We start from the raw sequence: 17,545 nt of genomic DNA on the forward strand, positions 1-17,545 counted from the left end.
AGAACCGGGTCAAAAAGATCTTGATTCATCTAACTGTCACTCAGGGTCATGAGACATGGATCATAATGAAAACGTACTTCTTATAGGGTGTTCAAAGTCTAGAAATATTCCACAAGAACATAAAGCAGCATGTTCTTGACATATCACCGGTGCTGACATTTTTTCCCCCTTTTTGTGGCGTCTGACAACCATCATGTACATATGCTGCTTGTAGGATGGACCTACGAAGACTTTTTTTTTTAATTTGTCCACCGGAGTTCATGTGACGTTTTACGCGTCCTTGCTGGAAAGAACTTTATTGTTGATCTCGCTACTAGGAAACATCTCACTTGGAGAACACCGCGGGCCAGCATTCTGGCTGGCGTCGCTGGGGAGAGTGGGGTGTGAGTGCGAGACAAGACGGATGGATGGACCGAGTGTCCAGCCGTGTTTTATAACTACTGCTGGCACGGTAAAAAAGAAGGGCATGTGTGGTGAAAGAAAACATTTCAATTCAGATTTTCTCCATGACACCATCCCATGTAGTTTGTGAAACGTGCAACTATTCACTTCTTCAATTGCAAAATATAAAATGATCTGTTAACCCCTTTTTTTTCCCGGTATAGATCAAATTTACATAACAGCTGGTCATTGTTGCCCCTGGGCCATTTTTTATTCCAGTAGTTTTGGTCTTTTCACACCCTTTTTTTTGTTACATATAAAGAGAATCCATCTGCTACTGTTTATTTTATACATGCTATGACAAGTCATTTTCTATTATCTTCTAGTCCAATTAAGTGTGGCTGTGCAGATAGAAAAATATTGTCCTACAAGTGGCCTCTGGCCTATGTTGGGTTGGTAAGCAGTCAGTTGATCAGATTTAGATTAGATTCCCTAAGAGTCCACTGACCCAAGAGTAATATTCAATGGAAGGACGGTAGAATATCAGATTTTTAGAAAATGATGTTTACATGGAATTAAAAAGTTTTAAAAAGATATTTATCTGAGTTTATCAAAATACTTTACTACTAATTCAAATAAACTGATGCTTAATAGGTAAAACATTGGTACAGAGAGTTTGGTTAACAGGTATAGAACAGAATTATGTCTTGACAAAAGAGCAACAAGTGGGTACAAAATGAAAACACAAGATGGAGTATTGAACCAGACTAAACGACAAAGTTAGGGATCATGTTTTTAATGTCACTTTAACAAAAATAACACACACCAAGTTGTGAAAATGTTTGACATATTTACAGACATATTTACAGATATTTACTTACAGGTATATGTTAAAACTAAACAGCAGCAAAAAAAAACAATTCATTTCAATTGTTACACCTGTTATCCGTTAAATATTCACAAGCATATTAGAGTTTGCTTCTATAGAAATGACTCATTTCCAGTTTATCAAGTGCAACAGATAAAAGAGGGATGGCTAAAGTCCTTTGCTGAGCGGTTTTGGTAAGACCGTAGAGGTGAGGATCCTGAAGACGGCATGATACTCTGAAATTCAGGATGGATAGCCTAGCAAGAGGCGTAATATTTGTAATCCGTGAACATCACCCAGTTGTCTTTGTCCACACTAATAGAAAACAATCCTGAATTACCACTAAAATCCTGCTGTAGATCACTATTGACTGTAGAGAAGAGTGTCAACTCTGTACCATAAAAGCATCCAGAAAAAACAAAAAAGTTGAGATAAATAATCTGCTCCCACTGCCTTTTCCAGCCAAGAACTGTTTCCAGAGTTTATACAATAGCAGCAAAAAAAAACAAAAAAAAAACGGCTTCAATATCAATTAAAACATTTTGGATCTATTGCAAACCACCAACAGGTTCCCTGAGATAAATAAATGGCACAATGTGAGAAAATACATGTCTCTGTGCATGTTGATGTGGCCTAATCTTTACAGCTGGTCAACGGTCTGTTTTACTGTAGATGTGGATATTCAGCTCTCCATCCCCCCCGATGTCCTTCCCTTATTATCATAAGGCAGTGCTAAAACATTTGAGTTTCACAGTTTGTCACAGGTAAAAAGGCCCAAAGTCATCGCTCTGGTCACATGGGGACATCATTGGTTTTTCTAATAAAAATAGACAAATGGGAAAACACAAATTAAAAACCAAGGTCATATAATGGAGCTGTTTTTTTTTTTGTTGTTGTTGTTGTGTGCGTGCAGTACCTCCATGACTGTATAGATCCAGTTGAGCATTTCATCTACGTTGCTGTAGACGCCAGGTTTGCTTTCCTGTGCACAGCCGACACCCCAACTCACCACTCCCACCAGATTCCACCGAGAGGAGGAAAAGTACACCAAAGGGCCCCCGCTATCGCCCTGGAGTTTGAAAGGGAACACAAATCGCTCAGTTTAAAAACAATCTCAGACAGCTGCGAGAACATCAGTGTGAAACGTCTTCAATTGAGACCCAGGTTATACCTTTAAACTGACCCCTATTGGGATTTATTACCTGGCAGGCGTCCACTCCTCCTTTCAAGTTGCCAGCACAGATCATTCTCTGCGTTATGCTAGAGCCGTAGACTGCCGGGCTCGAACACGTACTTCGATCGATAATCTCGATGTTAACCTTTTGCAGTGTAGTTGCAGCTTTACCTGAAGGTTGAAACAGATCTGCTGTAGAGTTACATTTTCACAACAAAACCTACAGTTTTTTTTCCCCTCAAGCGGTTCACTTGGGAGTCTCACCATTTTCTTTCAGCAATCCCCAGCCTGTAACAACTACCGGGGCTTTGTTTGGGAGGCTCAGGTCTTTAGGAGGCAGACACGCCGGCTTGCGTTTGTCTGTACAAGTTCACATGAAGAACATTACAAAAGTGAGTCAAATTAGCTGCTTTTTAAGCATGTGTGATTACCATGACATGGGCGTGTAAGAATCTACCCAGTTAGAAATGTATTCATAAACGGACCATTAGATGTCAGTAAAGAGCACTTGATAAAAGTTCTACAGCAGCGGTCGGGTCACCGGGCCTTTTTGAAACTGAGAGCTACTTTCTTGGTTTTGTGAAGGGCTACCAGTGCTGATCTTTGAACTAGAAGAGTCTGTTCACTTTAACTTTATGTAAAATAAACATCATCAGCTGACTAAGATTGATCTGAACAGGATTTATCAAGGTTTCATGTGTATTTTATGTGTATAACGTTGAAGCCTTACCTCCTACTGTGATCGGGCTTCTGAGTCTCATCATTGCCACGTCGTAGTTGAATGAGCTGTCATATTGTCCATGGATTATGATCCTGTCCACTGAGGAGCCTCCTAATGTGGTCATGTGTGTCTCTCCAGACATCACTCTCCACCGACTCGGTATTCTTTTATTGCTGCAGCGACCCAGAAATAAGAAGGAGAGAAAGAAATAAAGTTGGAGGATGAGTTTCATGGCAAAGCAGAATCCCCAGTGAATGTTGTGCAGAGGTGAGCGTACTGACTTAGGAAAGCAGTGGGCGGCAGTGACAACCCAACGTGGTGACACCAGTGAGCCTCCACACACGTGGCTGTCCTGCTCTTGCAGGCTGACTTGCCAGGGCCAGTTCTCTATAAAGTCATCTACACCCCCAACAATGCGGTCTTTACTCTCAACATCTCCACAGTCTGAGAATTGGAAAAAAAAATATATATATATATATTAAAAAACAACACTTTAAGAATATTTTTTGTCTCTATAGCTGGTTATGTTTTTTTTTTTTTGGACAAGTTAGTACATGGTGATGAGTGAGCGCTGGCAATTTTATTGTAAATTCAGATATATACTTGTAATATTGTGTGACATATCGTTTATACAGGTGCTCAATAATAAAGTTATATAGAAAAAAAAAACACAAAAATGGCAGTAATGATTCAAAACACTACAAGGCATGACTGACTCGGGATCTTAAGTTGTTGTGGAGAAGGAAGCAAGCTGTTGTTGAGAGTTGCTAGGAAATATTTTGTTTCTTGTAAGCATGTTTAGGCCTGCATGAGTGAAACTTGTCATCTCATTCTGGTCTCCACTGGAACCTGATGTACCCTCATGAAAACCCAGAAAACAACGTAGTCACATTTCTGGTTTCCTAAAAACAACTCACCTGAGCACATCAATGAGACCACAGATCCAGTTCTGCACACGCTGCTGTTTACAGAAAAAAGAGAGAGAGAGAAAGCGATGAGCCTATAATCGTATATGCTAATGTAAACCATAAACAACCCCGATGTTGGTCAAAGAGACGTGAACTGTCCCCTGAATGTTCTAACTTTACTCCCTGCTCAACTATGCCCCAGTTTCAGTTCCCTTTTGACCGGGTAAAGCACCTGTTTGTTCACTTACATAGGGGAAAATGCATTTGAGGAAGAAAAACTGGCCTTCTTTTTGCATTTCAGGAACAGAAATTTTTTCAACAGTCCCTTTCATGTTTTTTATAAGAAAAGACAGCGATAGCCCGAAAGCAAAAATGGGAGCTGAAGTGGAAAATTTTGTACAGTAAGATCATTAGTTTAGCATTTATAGTACATGAACTTTCGTTTTTCATATTGTGAGACCTTCTGGCACCCTGAGACGGCTTGAAATTTCAACGTGGCCAAAAGTGAACTCTGTAAGCGGCCCAAACAGCTCATTTCTCCTTCTCTCATAACGAAAGCAGTGTTGTTCTCACCGATCAATGGAAGCCTGATGTACGGGTGTGCTTGCACTCCCGGTCCTGACTGCAGCGAACGGTCCGGTTTTTAGAGGCGATGGCAAAGCGCCAACTTCAACTTTGATGCTCGTAGGGGAACTGTGCACAGAGGGTGGAGGGTTATGGACGCTGTACAGCCAGATTCTTACACCATTAAAGCCATTGTTAACTCACTTTGTGTATCCCAGCTGTGTGCAAGCAGTCTGGGTGTGCTTTTCGCTCCAGTCGTCATTGCACACCGTCCTCCAACCTGAGTCAGGGCTGTACACTTGGAGGACACGCTGATCAGAAATGAGGCGCACTGGCAGGGAGGGAGGGAGGGAGGGGGGGGGGGGAGAAATTGTCATGTTTTTTCTTCTTTCAACCTCTGGTTTTGGCTGAGGACAATATAAGAAAGTGTCTGGTGTTGCGGTTATACCTGGAAATGTGGTGTTTGCTGTAAATGATGATAAACAATGACGTTCATCTTCCCCTCCAGAGCAGTCGATCTCCCCATCGCAGGCTTTGTCGAGTGGGATGAACTTTACTGAGTTTTTGCAGAAGTAGTATTTGCTTTCAATTAGCTTTGCAACTGGAGGCACACAAAGGAACAAAAGTGCAGAGCAGGGGATAGAAATGTTAATCCGGTATGCAAATGTAGACTCATTCCTGACAACGATTCTACAAGATTGCTTGCATAGAAACTTTGATTCTGGTGAAAAGATATAGAGAAAGGCCTTTTTTGAAATGACCACAACTGATAATAATAATAATAATAATAATAATAATAATAATAATAATAATAATACCAGGAATTGGGACTTACTAAAGATTCCTGCAACGACCAGTATTCCCACAATCAACACCACTATGAGAATACCGAATAATATTTTCCTCGCCTTCGACGCCTTGTCATTCTGAGGCTTTGCGTCTGTCATGGGTTTTCTGCGTTGACCTGGTCGAGGAACTGCAGACAAAGAAAAAAAATTAACAAAACAAAATCGCAGAACATAACAGGAGAAATACAATAATGCAGGATCTTAAAAGTAGCCGGAACAAAATGTGTTTTAAAGCAGTTTTAAACGTTTTAGCGTCCTGATCAAATCATCGGATCTATCAGTGGAACAACTGAACAACCGAAGCTGGACTCCAAACTTACCTGGCTGCCCAGGATTCAGTGGCATGGAGCTTTCTGCTGGCTGCTGAGTCGAATTCTGAGGACAGAGGAAGACAGAGACATTAGATGATCACAGTTGGTTGTAAAACTAGGGCCAGGTTTAAGAGATGTGGGCCCTCAGGCCAGATCCAGTTTTAGTGTCCCACCCATACAAATATCCTTTGGGCATGTGGTTTACAATAGCTCTCCATAACTCTCCATATTTAAATCTAGCAACACAGACAAAAAAAAAAAAAAAAAGAAGAAAGAAAGATCTCTAGCTTAAAGTTTGCTTTTGCTACCTCTGATTTAGTTGGTCAGATCACTGACTGCGACTGAAAAGCATATCATATTTCTAAACTGGAACAAAAGCATTGACAAGGAAGTAAAACAGGTGCATCGATGTAGTGTGTATTTAGGCAGACAATAAGTATGTGGCACATAAATCTAGGTTGCCAAGTTACTGCGGCATTACTCTCTAGGTTTTCCATAAGATGACATCTAATCAGCTAAACTCACAACTTAAACATACAGCAGGCTCTGCACAGCATGTGCTGCAATGTAGAGCCACAAAATATATTTGATCTACATAATCATGTGCAATGTCTCAAAAAAAGGACTGATTGGATGCAGTATTCGGCTTGGTTCAGGCGGCATACATTTAAACTGCTTGCCAATATTCATTTGATTAGTTGAATAGACTTCTGCAGCAAATACCAGATCTAGGTCTTAGTGGCTGGGATATTAAAGCTCAGGGAGAGTGGTGAAGACATAATAATCAACAGTAGCGTAATGTCATGCTTTTCTAATATGATCCAGCTCTACTGTAAAGCTCAGGGGATTGCTCCGTTCATCTGTAGCACATTTTGGATTTAGAAAAATGATACTGATAAGGTTTCTCATTAAATAACGTAGGTGGAGCACGATAGCATCAGTCATGCAAGTCCGTACATGTTGTGCATGACAAATATTGCAGATGCACCTGTGCAAATAAACAGAGTTCAGAATGTTTTTTGTTGTTAATTGTCGCAGCAGGTTGTGAAGAACCACTGGTTTATGAGTGCCTAACCCTGAACCCCAGGACGGACCATTTCAGATGTGTCCCTGTGTCCTCAGCTCGCCTTCAAGCTCTGCAAACTCTCATTGGTTTTAAAAATCAAGGGAGAGGCAACTGGGAATCATCCTTAACATACAGGACAGTGTGTTCCAAAAAGAAATAAGAGACACTCCTTGATAAATTAGGCAGTATTGGTTGAAAGTGCAAGTGAATTGGTTTGCATGTAAAACACTTTAATTTGCAGTTAGCATATTTCTTTGTTGTGTATACACAAGATCAATTGCTCTAAATGGTACTATGCAATCCTCTTATCTAACTTTATCTGCAGAAACTTGCCCTAAACCAGTTCTATCAGCTTCATGCTACAGATCGAAAAGCAAACACAGCAATACTAGTACTGAAAATAAAGATCCAGTTTTCCAATAGAGATTGCATACCTTAAAGCAGGGCAGAAAACTGTCCCTCTTTTTGGGTGGCACCTTCATCTTTACTTGTTTAAGGGTAGCTTCTAATTAGATTCTCTGACTGACGGTTCAAGAAAGCAAACGGCATAAGGGGACAACGTGTTAGTGCAGGTGTCTGTTTTATGATTGGTCCATCTGAACACAGACACCATTTTTTATTGGCTACCTGCTGCCCTTTGTCAACAGGTGGGTATAGTTAGTGGGACGTGAGGTCCTACCAACCAGCCAGAAGCAAATGATGAGTTTTTGTAAAGTCCGAACCTATTAGCCTATGTATGTGAGGGGTCACCTACCTTTTTTTTTTAACTGAGAGCTACTTCATTGGTGTTGTCATAGGAAGGGCTACCAGTACTGACCTTTAAACTAGAAGAGTCAGAGTTTACTTTGAAATAGACAAATTTTCCTTGCTTCGTCATAGATATTATCATTTTTAATCTATATAAACGCAAGTGTGAACAAACAGGATGAGTAACGGAATAAAAAAGTGGGTAACTCTACTTTCGGGTTGGTTATTTCAACTGCAAAAAAACGTAATTCATTTAAAACATTAAACTAATCTAGCTGAGCATGTTAGAAATGGAAATTAAAAGGATAAAAATCTGAGAATGACAAATGGGATTCACATGTTACATTATATCATAATGTTTGCAATGTTAGAGCTTTGGATGATATGAGCTTTTATCTGAGCAATGGCCTGTTGCCCAGTTACTACTGAGGTGTTTCTTAACAGCTGTAAACCTTGATCCAAGTTTTGTAGATGGGATTGATAAACACTGAAGGTTTCAACAAGTTCACTACAACTGACTCAAGTGTGCAGGCCAAGTTTAGAGAGTGACTCAAGCTTTATCACTTCAGATTAAATTTTTGTTATCTGGAATTTCAATTTTAACTATAATGTGAGTTTCTAAACCTTTTTATTTAGACATACACCTAGTTTAGTCAAACCAATAGTAAGTTCTCAATACGTTCATGGGTCACTGAGCAGAGTTGCTGTCAGATCCTGATTTGATACCATTCTTTGGGCTCGGTGGTGTTTTTAGGTAAAGTTGCGAGGAAAGGAAAAAAAAAAATCTAAATGATGATGTGACAAAATTATCTGCGGTTTCAGAGAAGTAAAGTATTTTGTCAGTGGTAGTTCCCAGTAGAAATAGTTTCTGCAGAGGAAGAGATAAGGAGTCTCATCTCCCAGCTTCCTGCCTGTGATGTCAATCTTCCATTCAGCATTTACAAATCAGAACGCTATTGTTGGTTTTTCTTGTCATTCACTACAGCGTATAAATAAATAAATAAAAAACAAACAATTTTTTTTATTAGGATTTGCCTCTAGATACTTCACTATTGGCGTGGCTGACAATACTCACGGTCGCCCCCACTCTTTCTCTTACTGAGAGCTCTTTTTCAAGTGTTCACAAAGTAGACCTCATTGGAGGACATGACTTCTCATCAGTTCCATACTTTTTCTTTCTGCAAAAGCTCTTCCTGTTTTTGGTGTGTTTTTTTGGTATTATTTTGGAGAACAGATTTTTTGCTGCCCTTCCTGACACCAGGGCAAGAAGGGCCCGCTTACAGAATCGCATACACCTGTCTGCTGAAATTCCCTAGTGAGCTCTGAACTGGTGGTGACTAAATTCCTAATGCAGGACATCCTTAGGCACCTAAAAGCTTTGTTCACAGCAGCTAAACCTCTCTCTGTTCAATAAATGCTTGATTTAGGTGCAATCTTACAAGCAGCAGCACATTTGCCTGTTACGCCCTTTTTGATGCAAAGCACTGAGGACAGTTTGTGCTACATTGGTGGTAACTATGGCTCACCAAACAATGCTTTCAAGCACCACTCCCTTTTAAAACAACTGCTCAATTTGTAAAAAATAAGGTCTGTCTGTTTTTTTATAACATTTGGGTGTGGTTGTACCAACTTATCAGATCATGGATGGATAGAGATTTTCGCAGGTCTTAAAATCATCACATTGATTCTTAATATAAGAACATCATTTTATGTCTTAGGCGCCATTAAATTAATTTTCTCATGATACAGATCTCTTTGACGCGGTTGCATGGCCATTCATCCTTCCTCTTTTTCCATTTATGGGTTCTGTATACAGAATCATACGTTAAAAAAATGTTTTATGAGGAGAGCATATTTAAAATGTCAACACACTTAGTCATGGTTGTGCTGTTCACAAAGCTGTCCTGAGGGTATACAGTAGCTTCCAATAATAAAAAAAAAAGTATTTGAATCCAGTCCTATGTCAGTAAAATTCGCTGCTTTGTATGCTGCACAGCTGCACAAACCACCAGATAAACCTGTCTGGTCAGTTTTTTCTGCTCTCTCTGTAGGGCAGTAGACGAAGGTCACTAGTGACAAAAACAACGAAAATCAAAGGCATATAAATTATTTTTCAGTTGAAAGCACAAACAAACGTCATTTTACGTTTTGAAAAAGTAATATGACAGCAAGACGTGACATTACAGGAAAGGTACTTAAAAGGATTGCACGATACCTAATTCAACAATAATGTTGTTAGGTGGCAGGACCTACTGTCTTTGCCTTCAATGCTTCTCAGACCAAAATATTAGTAGTAGTAATATTAAAATCAAATATTTGTTTATTTCTTAATGACTTGTTTAATTATGTTATAATAGAGCACACAAGTTTACAGCTCCAGGAACCCTTACATTTTAGCTACCTCTGTTGAAGATATGTTAAAAGCAATCCACTTTTCATTTGCAAATTCTGTCTCTGCAAAATCGAGAAAAATCCAACTTTTGAAAGATACATCAAAAGGTTATTGTTTATTCTCACCCTCCTAAATCCTATAAAACATTATTGATGCAATTCAACAATTCATAACTTTCTGCTTCTCTTTGATACCACTATGATTTGACTCAAAAGATGCTTATTTTTCTTTGCAACTAGTTAAATTGGTGGGGACTTTTTAGAGTTGGTTAAAATGTCAAGGAATTTATAAAAAATAAAGAAAGAAAAAGTAATCAACACCTTTTTGTTTCCCTTTGGTGTTGGAAACCTCCAACACCAAACAGATGCCGTCAAACAGATGCTAATCTACATTCGACACTGTTAAAAATGTGAAAGACAAGAAAACGTCCCATTTTGGTATGGTTACAATAGAATAACTAATTGCCTAACTGTTCCTATTCATACAGTAAAAACAACAAGCAACACATTCAAAAAGAGTGGAAGATCTACAGACAAGCCCTGAAGAGGATTTTTCTTGCCATAATGCACAGATAAAGGTGGTAGAAACAATGTCCAAAGCTCTGTTCTATTTGATTCAGATTATGTTGAAGTAATACTTAAGGCGGATCAGATCATTGTCAATCAGCTTCCAACAGGCTTAGTAAGACATTTTTGAGCAATATGTGCAAACTGGCGGTTGGAGGAACTCTTTGACAGTTGTTCTGTTTTTGATCTTGTTCCACTAGTTTTTTTTACTTTGTGTTCAGATCACATTCATGTTTACAGTAAACACCTGTTTGTTTTTTAGAAAGAAAAAACATTAACAATCATTAAAGGCATAAGATTTTTTTAGATGTATAACAAAATAAAAGAGGAGATTCTAAAATCCTTCGATTCCCAACATTTCTTGTATTTTTGTTTATTACAAGATGTTGAAAGAGCCACCCCCCCCTCCCCCACGCCCCCTTAGACCTATATAAATATAGACATAGAATGTTGTTTAACGGGTTTTATTCTTTTCCTTTTCAGAGCGGGGCTTACTATCCTGTCCTGAATCTGCTGTGGAAGGTTTTGCCGATAAGCTCCCTGAGTTATTCTGTGGCAGAAACGTTCACATCGATGCTGAAAAAAAAACCATGACGTGATTTGTCTTTACACTTTATCTCACCTGTTAACATTCCATTCATACAGTTCTTTTATTCTCATTTTTGTTGTAAGCGGACTGAGCAGCTCTTCAAAAACATTAATACTAAACTACAATTAAGTGAAAGTAATATAAATCACCTCACATCTGGATATTCAGTCTATATTTGGAAAAAAAGGGAATTATATAAACAATAATTATATTTGAAGTGATTAGAGATAATAAGCATGCGTCAAGCCAGCCCAATGTCACGTTAAGATGTGATAACAGGAAACTACCCACACCTGTAGGAGTACGGCAAAGTCTGAGTATCGGGAATAAAGGCAGGATGAAACTAGAAATGACAACACGGGGAACCAGAAAGATGGCTGTAGAACAGCGGCAATGGAACAAAACATTTCTTTCTGAAAGCAGTGGGTTGTTTTGTTGTTTCTCTTTCCCCGTCATATCATGACACACACAAAATGTTTTGCAAGAGGACGTTAAAAAAAAACAATAACAAAAAAAACCCCATCATGTCCGATATAAACTGCTTTGTGAGCCAGACACAAATCCTTTTTTTTTTTTAGTCATACTAATTGAACCGTCGGTTTACTCAGCATTTATGGGAAGCAATCCACCTTTAACAACACAAGCGTAACTGGGTCACTTGAGGAGATTAAAGCCATGACACACTTTCTTTTTTCTTTAGGAAAAAAAATGTATTCCTTTTATTTCATCTGAACTCAGACATGAAAAATAGGTTTGTTAGAAGCAGTGCATAAAAATAGACCACTGAGTGATTAAAAACAAAACAACAAAACTCCTATGAGATACTGGAAACAATATCTGCTAAGCAATACAATATAGCATAAGATGGCACATGGAATATATCATGGAACAAAATACAAACACTCATAAGATTAACAGCAGTTATTGTAAAGGAAGGCTAGCAATGTATGACCAGTGGATAAAAATAATGATGATAAACTTTACCAACAGGTTGGAAAACAATTCACATAAAAAATGAATAAAAAATAAAAAAAAACATATGGGAGGTCCTCACTTGTACATATATATATATATATATATATATATATATATATATATATATATATATATATATATATATATATATATATATATATATATATATATATATATATATATAACAGGAGATTTTCTCACCTGTTTCCAATCTGCTACTTCTACAGAGCACTTGTCAGTCTACTGTTTTCCTTTTTTTTTTCTTATTTAGACTAATTCCTTGAAATATGAAGGTTGCAGCTGTTTTCACCCCACTACGTTGCAGAAATGAATGAATCTGACATGACCACCTCTAGTTTTACAGTTGTTCCTCTTTCCTTGTCAGTGATTGCAAGCTTGTCTCCAGTATTTGTTAAATGGCCATGTCAACACAAACAGTGAGCCGAGTGCCTTTTTAATATGTGTTCCTTTTTTTGCTGTACTCACCCTCATGATGCACTTGTCCTTTTCGGTAACCGGCGGAACCTCTGCCCTTTGCTCAGTTGGGGCTGCCCTCTAAATCCTCCTTCTCTTGCCTTTTGTCACACAGGTTTGAACAGGAAAACCTGGAGCGGCCCTTTCCCTGTCTCCCTTCCTTTCTATCTGCACCTGTGTAACCGAATCTGGCTTGAAGGCTGCCTGACCTCCACCTCCTTGAAATCCCAATGCTGTAATAAAAAGTGCCGGTACACTGTGCTGAGTTCTGTCGCAGCGCAGATTTAGAAGGAGCTTGTTTTTAAGAGACTCAGGCCTTATGACAAAGCAAAACTAAACCCAGGTAACGTGACACTTGAACCGCCCTATCTGCTTGCCTTGCACTGTTTGGTCCCACCTCCCTCAGATGTTACCTGTCCAGTTACGATAGCTCTAAAGGCACATTTTTATTTTTATTTTTTTCAAGGTTTTATGTCTGTTCTTTCCTTTAGTAGTTTCCCCAGAACATACATATGCATCTGTGCACCTAAATTTGCACAGTATAAACTGCTGAAAGAAAACAACAACATGTACGCAATCTCATGCCTTCAGGCTGAGGTGTGGCCTTGACTTTATTTGTTTTGACAGCTTTACACTCAGTCGGTATCAGTCTGACTCACGCCATAAGTCAAGTTAGAGGACTTCTTAAGTGTGCTTTTTAATGTGTATTTAAACACAAACAACTGAAAAAGACAGGGGAAGGTACTTTTATGAGATGGCAGGGTGAACCGCAAAGTTATACATGCAAACTTTGACATTTTTTTGGAATGTGAGCATATTTTGATGTATGAAGAAAATGTTAGAATTTTTGGATAAATTAATACTTAAGCAAGACGATTATTTCATTGTATTTTATTCATTTATGGAGCATATTTAAAGGAAACCTCCCTCAACAGACACATTAATATGTAATAGAAAATATTTACATATAGCCAAACAAATTAAAAGGCATTATATTATGCTTAGCCAGGGCAAAAGGTCTGTATAGACTGATGCGTTATTTTATTTGACAATCTCACCATGGCGTTGGCAGTGTGGGTATTTAAAGGATTTGAAAGACACTAGGCCATGAGGACTAACTGAAAACCATTTTTAAAACAGACTGGAAGCCATTGTAGGGGAGCTAAACTGAGCTGAAGAGGTCTCGTCAGTTAGCTTAGCTAATAAGGCATGCTGCTGAGTTTTACAAAACATGTCCGTAATAAAATACACAGATTTATCCCTTTTTTTTGGACTGATACTGCCCATTATACAACAGTTACCATATTCCATACATTAAAAACTAAAGGTGAAGATCGGCTGGTATCGGATAAGTAGAGCTATTCAAGTTTAAAGGCTGTATTAAAAAGAACACCAAGATTTATGGGTGTTGGATGAGGAAAAAATTGATTCTTCAGTGGGTTCCGAAATACCGTTCCTAATGGATCATGGTGCTCAATAAATCAAAGTTTAAAAGATGGTCCACACACACACACACACACACACACACACACACACACACACACACACACACACACACACACACACACACACACACACACACACACACACACACACAGGATCCCAACCACATAGGATCATCTCTGTCAACGTCACAATTCTTTGCAGGGTTTTGTTGTCTGCAGCAGAGAAGCTACCATAACACAATGTGATGCAGTATGTCAACATGTTGTATTACGAAACAAAAGTTTTTATTTTGGTTGTTAATCGATCTCCCTCCAAGAGGACCCATCACGAACACAGAAATATAGCGACTGAACTGAAACACAACTTTGAGCTTTGAATGGCCAAATAGATCTGTAAATAATCTGCAAAGTAAAAGAATGGCATATTATCCTTTCTGAATAATAATCTCAGTGGTACAAATAGAATCAATATGCATGTAGCCTAATTAAAAACAAAAGAGAGAGAAACTCAGTAGCCATTTCTGATTACTCTATCAGACCTATATTTTCCATCAAAATAAACGAAATTGACAAAACCTAAAAATTAGACCAAAAAACCCTGTTTAGGTTTTCTGTTTCAAACCTTTTCAGTTGGATTATGGCCCAGAGAGTTACACGTTTGACCCCATCAGACACTAATACAGTTGAAGATTGCAATATTTTGCCTTTCAAGGACACATGTCACACTCTTTTGGTCATCACATCAGTGCTGATAAACATTAAACCGGTGAGAAATCATGCGGAAACTAGATAGAAGGGAAATAAATCTTGGCAAAAAGTGTGAGAAATGACTGAGAAGGATGGTAGAAAACAGTGAGCCTTTGTTACAAACAGCAGCTGATTGTCTTGTCTGACCAAAGCTACCGGAAGCTTATTTCCAATATTTCATCACCTAGGAAACTTCCACCAGTAGCACCTGATAACTCACAAATCATTCTCATACAGGTTACCTTAATATGGCTGTGGTTGTGAACCTACACTTTAAATTCCCCGATGAATTGAAGCTTTGTAAAAAAGAAAAAAAAAATGAAAAAAAGAAATATAGTTTTAGACTGATTTACTTTTGAACAGACAAGTTCACACTCAATTTCTTCAAACAGCTGCTGGTAATCCAGTCATTATTCAGGTATGTAATTGCTAAAACACATTTGAGCTCCACCCTGGTACACTGAGTGACTAAGTGTTTTGATTTCATTGTCTGGCCTAAGCAGTTGTTTTTTTTTTTATATTTTCACAATATTGAATTTATTAAATTCTTATTTGTTAAAACATGGCCTTGACGGAAAACATACAATTGACAGTTATACGTGTATATATATTGCTGTCTAATATCCTCATATTGCGCAGCCCACAGTGCATTCTCTGGAGTTCTTCACTGTACTTTATTTCTGAGAAGCGTTACTATTTTTTGGAAAATGTAATCTATTCTGTTTACATCTAACTTCCATTGCATTTTGCACGCAATGATGTTTTGTATGCGTTGTTAAATAAGCAAGAGATTTCACAAATCAATCACTCATCCTTGTGTAGCTGCCTGTTTTATTAATTTTATTATGAGTAAGTAGGCTTAGATCAGAGGAGACCAAATTTTCACTCATTTTTTCTTAAAACGTTTCAACATCTATCCAGGAGTCTTTGTCAGCTCTGGTGGCTCCCACTTGAGCTACGCTGCTGTTTTTAAGGACATTGGGGGCCCATCCTCCTAGGCGCATTTCTTCCAACTCCCCAGTGTTTACAGCTTGGTCCTCTATATTCCTAAGAGATAATTAAGCAGTCTCGTCAGGATTTAATCGACCAAGTACTCCACTCACACCAAGCAATGGCATCTAACGACCCAGGACAGTGACGGGTGGGTCACTGATTTGCATCTGACTTCCACCTGGGAAGAAGGGCCTCAATGTCCTTAAAAACAGCAGCGCTCCAACTGCAGGTTTACTTAAGTGAGACCCACCAGAACTGACAAAATTGGCTGTTTTTGTTTTAAAAATGTATTTTAAATATTGTGTATATTTCCTGAATAAATGTCATGTCTAATAAAACATGTAAGTACAACTTTGTCCTGATTATGTCAAAAAGAAAAAAAAAAACGCATTACTGATGGGATTTTCTTTTACCATGCTATTCTAATTTTGAGGCCTTCCCATTTCTTTGTTAGCTTTTTAGAACTATTAGCTTTTTTAAACTCAGAATCAATGTTCAAGACAAGCAAACACTAACGTGTTAAATGCATGATAACACACACATTCAACATTCAAGAGCAGTTATTTCCCTCTGAGCAGTTTTTCATTCTTATCTGGAAAGCAGATAGACAGTTAAAGTTTAACAGAGGCTGACCAAAGTTGGTAAAAGATTAACTCCTGACATCCATTTCCTGTCAAACAGGCAACAAACAATTCATTCTATTCCCGTATATAATTATCCCCTTATTGTTAGCTCTTGAGATACACAAAGACAATTATCCATACATCACAAAAAAAAAACAAAAAAAAAACACTTTATGGTTTAAATTTGGATAAGAAGGAGGAAGTAATGAAAAGCAGTTAGTAGTTACCCTAACACAGTTATAGTCATCATAGCTTTTCCTTACCTGTCACAGAAGGTTGCACTTTGCAGCTGCTGGTGAATAAAGAATTCAAAAGCAATCAAGGAATCTGGTAGAGAGGTAGAGAGATGTAGTTGCCGTCTTAGATTGTTAATTTCTATCCTCTGAGGATTCAAGAAGCAACACCCTTCAATGTTTCTTCATCCCATCTCTCCACCCTCCTCCTACTGCACAGCAAACACACTCTCTCACTCCCAACATCCCTTGAACAAACACACACACCTCTGAATTCAACTCCCCTATTTTCATTCCCACTGTCAATGGAGGCGTTTTATCCTTTGTGCACTCAGGTGTAAATTTTGTGAAACTTGATATTGAGCTTTGGACCATTTGTGGGAAATGCGGTTTGAAAAATCTCATATTCCTGAATACCTTCTCATCTACTGCTCTTTCCTAAGACCATGTATTGCCCCATATTTGTTGATTGAACACTGTAACTGTTCTCATTTTTAAAATTTTTATGTCAAACATAATGCTGAATCCAGAATTAAAATAGTTTAAAACTAATTATTGAAATCATCTATGAATTAATTGAAACTGTCTTTACTTATTTTTATGCAGATATTTAGCCATAGAGATATTACAAAAATCCTTGGGACATTTTTTTTGTAATCTTTTACAGTTTTGTTGTGCTGTGTCATCTGTTGATGAATGAATAGAGTTACAGTATAAGGGAAGCATTTGGTCTCTGCTCTGAAATGTGAAATATACAGCTTGTTAAACCATAGAAGGGTGAATGGAGAAATATAAATCCAAGAATAATAGCAGAGGGATATTTGATATTATTGTGAGGCTTGGCGCTCTAATAACCTAGTATTCCCCTTATCTTTGTGAAGAGGATCAATTACACTTCCCACTGGGAACTGTTGGTTACA

General features: G+C 38.2%; 1 protein-coding gene across 3 annotated transcripts; it reads right to left on the reverse strand.

Moving 5' to 3' along the window:
• Nucleotides 1–1,161: 1,161 nt before the first annotated feature.
• tmprss4a (transmembrane serine protease 4a) lies at nucleotides 1,162–16,822 on the reverse strand. 3 transcript variants are annotated; one of them, XM_021319295.2, is made up of 13 exons: nucleotides 16,656–16,822; nucleotides 5,785–5,839; nucleotides 5,452–5,592; nucleotides 5,065–5,217; nucleotides 4,821–4,947; nucleotides 4,626–4,745; nucleotides 4,062–4,105; nucleotides 3,426–3,588; nucleotides 3,154–3,317; nucleotides 2,688–2,783; nucleotides 2,452–2,594; nucleotides 2,166–2,318; nucleotides 1,162–2,066 (listed from the first exon to the last, which is right to left on the reverse strand). In XM_021319295.2, exons 2-13 carry the CDS (start codon nucleotides 5,807–5,809, stop codon nucleotides 2,055–2,057), a joined length of 1,341 nt encoding a protein of 446 aa, XP_021174970.2. In that variant the 5' UTR covers nucleotides 5,810–5,839; nucleotides 16,656–16,822; the 3' UTR covers nucleotides 1,162–2,054. The 3 variants fall into 3 exon arrangements, with proteins under 3 accessions (XP_021174970.2, XP_012723538.2, XP_012723537.2); XM_012868084.3 differs by lacking the exon at nucleotides 16,656–16,822 and adding an exon at nucleotides 12,597–12,909; XM_012868083.3 differs by lacking the exon at nucleotides 16,656–16,822 and adding an exon at nucleotides 7,276–7,407.
• Nucleotides 16,823–17,545: the final 723 nt, after the last annotated feature.

This window comes from Fundulus heteroclitus, chromosome 18, assembly GCF_011125445.2.
Source record: "Fundulus heteroclitus isolate FHET01 chromosome 18, MU-UCD_Fhet_4.1, whole genome shotgun sequence".
NCBI classification, from domain to species: Eukaryota; Metazoa; Chordata; class Actinopteri; order Cyprinodontiformes; family Fundulidae; genus Fundulus; species Fundulus heteroclitus.